This window comes from Sinocyclocheilus rhinocerous, unplaced genomic scaffold, assembly GCF_001515625.1.
Source record: "Sinocyclocheilus rhinocerous isolate Xijiao unplaced genomic scaffold, SAMN03320098_v1.1 scaffold120, whole genome shotgun sequence".
In the NCBI taxonomy this organism is placed as follows: Eukaryota; Metazoa; Chordata; class Actinopteri; order Cypriniformes; family Cyprinidae; genus Sinocyclocheilus; species Sinocyclocheilus rhinocerous.
In genome coordinates this window covers 290,634-293,771 of record NW_015657486.1, presented here as the reverse complement: position 1 = coordinate 293,771, position 3,138 = coordinate 290,634, and the positions used below count along the sequence as shown (strand labels likewise).

General features: G+C 33.5%; 1 protein-coding gene across 1 annotated transcript in view; it reads left to right on the top strand.

Moving 5' to 3' along the window:
* The window catches only part of LOC107721026 (protein DGCR6-like), a 6,089-nt gene extending 3,645 nt beyond the window's left edge, over positions 1-2,444 (top strand). The window contains exons 4-6 of the mRNA XM_016528879.1: positions 169-269; positions 1,740-1,880; positions 1,963-2,444. Coding sequence (XP_016384365.1) covers positions 169-269; positions 1,740-1,880; positions 1,963-2,043 — 323 coding nt within the window. The 3' untranslated portion in view covers positions 2,044-2,444. The remainder of the gene's footprint in view (positions 1-168; positions 270-1,739; positions 1,881-1,962) is intronic.
* Positions 2,445-3,138: the final 694 nt, after the last annotated feature.

The following is a 3,138-nucleotide window of genomic DNA, read 5'->3' as shown; positions in this document are numbered from 1 at the left end:
TGTGTGTGTGTGTGTGTGTGTGTGTATGTGTGGAGGGTTTCAGACCATGCTGAACACTGTAAGATGTTGTGTGTGTGTGTGTGTGTGTGTGTGTGTGTATATGTGTGGAGGGTTTCAGACATCACTGTAAGATGTTGACTGTGTGTGATCTGTCTGTGTGTGTTTCAGCTCTCAAGCAGGATTTGGTTCGGAAACACAAACAGGCTCTGCAGACGTGCAAGTCTCACAATCTGGCCGTTCTGAAAACCAACCAGAGAGCAGAAGCTGAGGTACGATGAGACGCTCTCTGTTTCTCCAGACATGTCTGTGTTTGGCCTTTGTTTTCATATTGTTTTCATATTTGTTGAAGGTGATGACTAAAAAGTAGTTTGACCAATAGAGTGCAGACTGGGCCTAAGATGAACACTCACCACATGCCAAATGCAAGTAAAAATCAGCATTGGCGAGTGTGTGAAAGAGTCTGGTATTTTTATTTTTTTATTAATTTTGACAATGCCTGATAACACAATAAGGTGCACAGTGATTATCAAATCTGCAAATGCTGTGAGTTTGAGTCACTTACTGTATAGCATGCATCTGAAAATGCTACATGAGCCAGACACCTTCTCAAGTTTGTAATGAGAACGGTTTATAAAGAGAAGTCTCCCTGCGGTTTTCCACCAAAATAAAAGCTCTGTTGTTTACTTTTTTAAAGCAAAGAAAAAACAACCAAAAATATTAGTATTGTAATTTTACAATGATTACTACTACTACTACTACTACTACTACTACTAATAATAAATAAAACATTATTATTATATAAATGAAAATTATTATTATTAAATATTTGAAATACTTATGAAATAATATTATAGTGATATTTCTTTATTGATTTGTTTATTTTAGTACATGTTGGTACTATATTTATTTAATTTGTTAATCTTTCTTGTCTTTATAAAGTCTACATTACACAGTCATCTTTAATAATCATATTAATTATTTTTGACTAATACTAATTTGACATTAATTATTTTTGATTAATTTTTTGACTTGTACTTAACACAATCATAATTAATAAGTAACATTGTTTATTCTCTTAAATGTCTAGTGTTTACAGTTGCTGGGCACATTAATGTGTAATTTAGGTGTTACTAGTGATAATTGTTATTTTGGTGGTATTTATACACTGTTATTATAGTATTGATTAATATTTTGAATTAGGTTTTGTTTTATATTTTCGTATTTTTCATGTCATATTAATATTGTTATTTTTTATTTTTTTAAATCTTTTTTTTATTTTATAAACTTTAATTTGTATTTATTTCAGTTTTAGTAATTTTAGTAAGTTTCAGTTACTCAGTGCCAAGGCAACATATCCATCTAAAATGCAGTGAAATGTTCAGAAATGTACACAGTCTGCCAAAATCATGGCATGTCAGAAGGTGGGGTCTACAGAGAACGGTCAAAGCAATGCAAATACACACATAATGCAATAGGAAAACAAAAAACAAACTATCTTCATGGAACATGATCTTTACTTAATATCCTAATGATTTTTGGCATAAAAGAGAAATGGGTAATTTTGACCCATGCAATGTATTGTTGGCTATTGCTACAAATATAGCAGTGCTACTTATGACTGCTTTTGTGCTCCAGGGGCACATTTTTAGGAAATGTCTGGGGGGAAAAAAAGGACATATGGCCACCCAAGTGTGTGCAAACCCTCAGCAAACCCTGTCTCTCCTCCTTCACTGTTTCAGGCTCTCGATCAGCGGGTGAAAGAAGAGCAGAGGATGATGGACGAGAAGGTCGTGGCTGAGATGGATCAGAAGGTTCTGGATCAGCAGAACACGCTTGAGAAAGCAGGCGTGCCGGGTTTCTACATCACCACCAACCCACAGGTCAGTCTCACTCTCACTCTTTCTCCCTCTCAGCGTCGTCTGCGTTCGTTCTTTCAAACGCTGTTCGCTCTGTCCGTCACAGGAGGTGATGATGCAGATGAATTTGCTGGAACTGGTCCTGAAGCTGCAGCAGAAAGAGACGGTATCTGGATCTCTGCCCTGAAAGAACCGGACACGAGTTGAGCTTCTCAGTTTCAGCATGAAATAAGTGTGGATGACCTGTTTTGACTGTTTAGAAGTATTTATAAGAGTCTCTTTTAGTTGATGATGATGGGCTGGAAATGTCTATATTATAACATAACAATGGACGACACTGCCCACCGCTTTTCTTTTGACATTAAATATTGTTTTGTAAATATGTGTAAAATTTGCAACTGAGCTTGTTTGCACACATTCATGCGCTGTTATGATTTGTTACATGTGAAGGAACCATATTTGTTTATTCTTGAATAATTACTAAAAATGACAGTATGCAATTATTGACTCGTTCATTTCTCTGAACATGATTTGCATCAAGTCACAAAAACTGACTGTCTGTGTGTCAGGTTTGCTTCGTTGAATGTTCACAGAGCATGTAAGTATTTTGAGAACTTTTTAACACTATTGATTTAGTAAAATGAATATAGAATAATAGCTTTTTACGTTGTACTATGTGTGTGTGCGCGCAATTTAATGTAAATTCAATTTACATTAGTATTTTTAATATTTATATACAAATTAAATACTGTATATATAGTATTTAATTTGTGTACACGTTTTAAAAGTATTAATTTGTATATACAGTATTTAAAATATTTAATAAGATTTTCTTATATCATCATGTAAAATATTAGTAAAATAACATCAGTTTTAAATATTTATATAATTTTTTTTTTTAAATAAAACTATTTAAAACATTTAAGTATTATAAAGCATATTTTATAAAAACGGTTATTCCATATACGTAGTAAGGTTTTACAAAATAAAACAGAGCAAATAGTGTAATGATATTAATAAAAATATTATTCTTCCGCCAAACAATGTAGCTCCTCAGAAACAGTTGTGGTTGCAACAAAGTGGTTGCCGAGCAACACAGATGTAAACAAAGGTGTATGTTTGTAGTGTAATTTACAACAGCTTCGAACTTGGCTCAACCAATCAGAATCAAGGACCGGAACTATCCGCTTTATAATAAACATTAATCACGCCATCTAGTGGTTAGTAAGTTGTTAGCACTCTAGCTGATATGGTGACAGGATGCGTTTAAAACACATTTTAT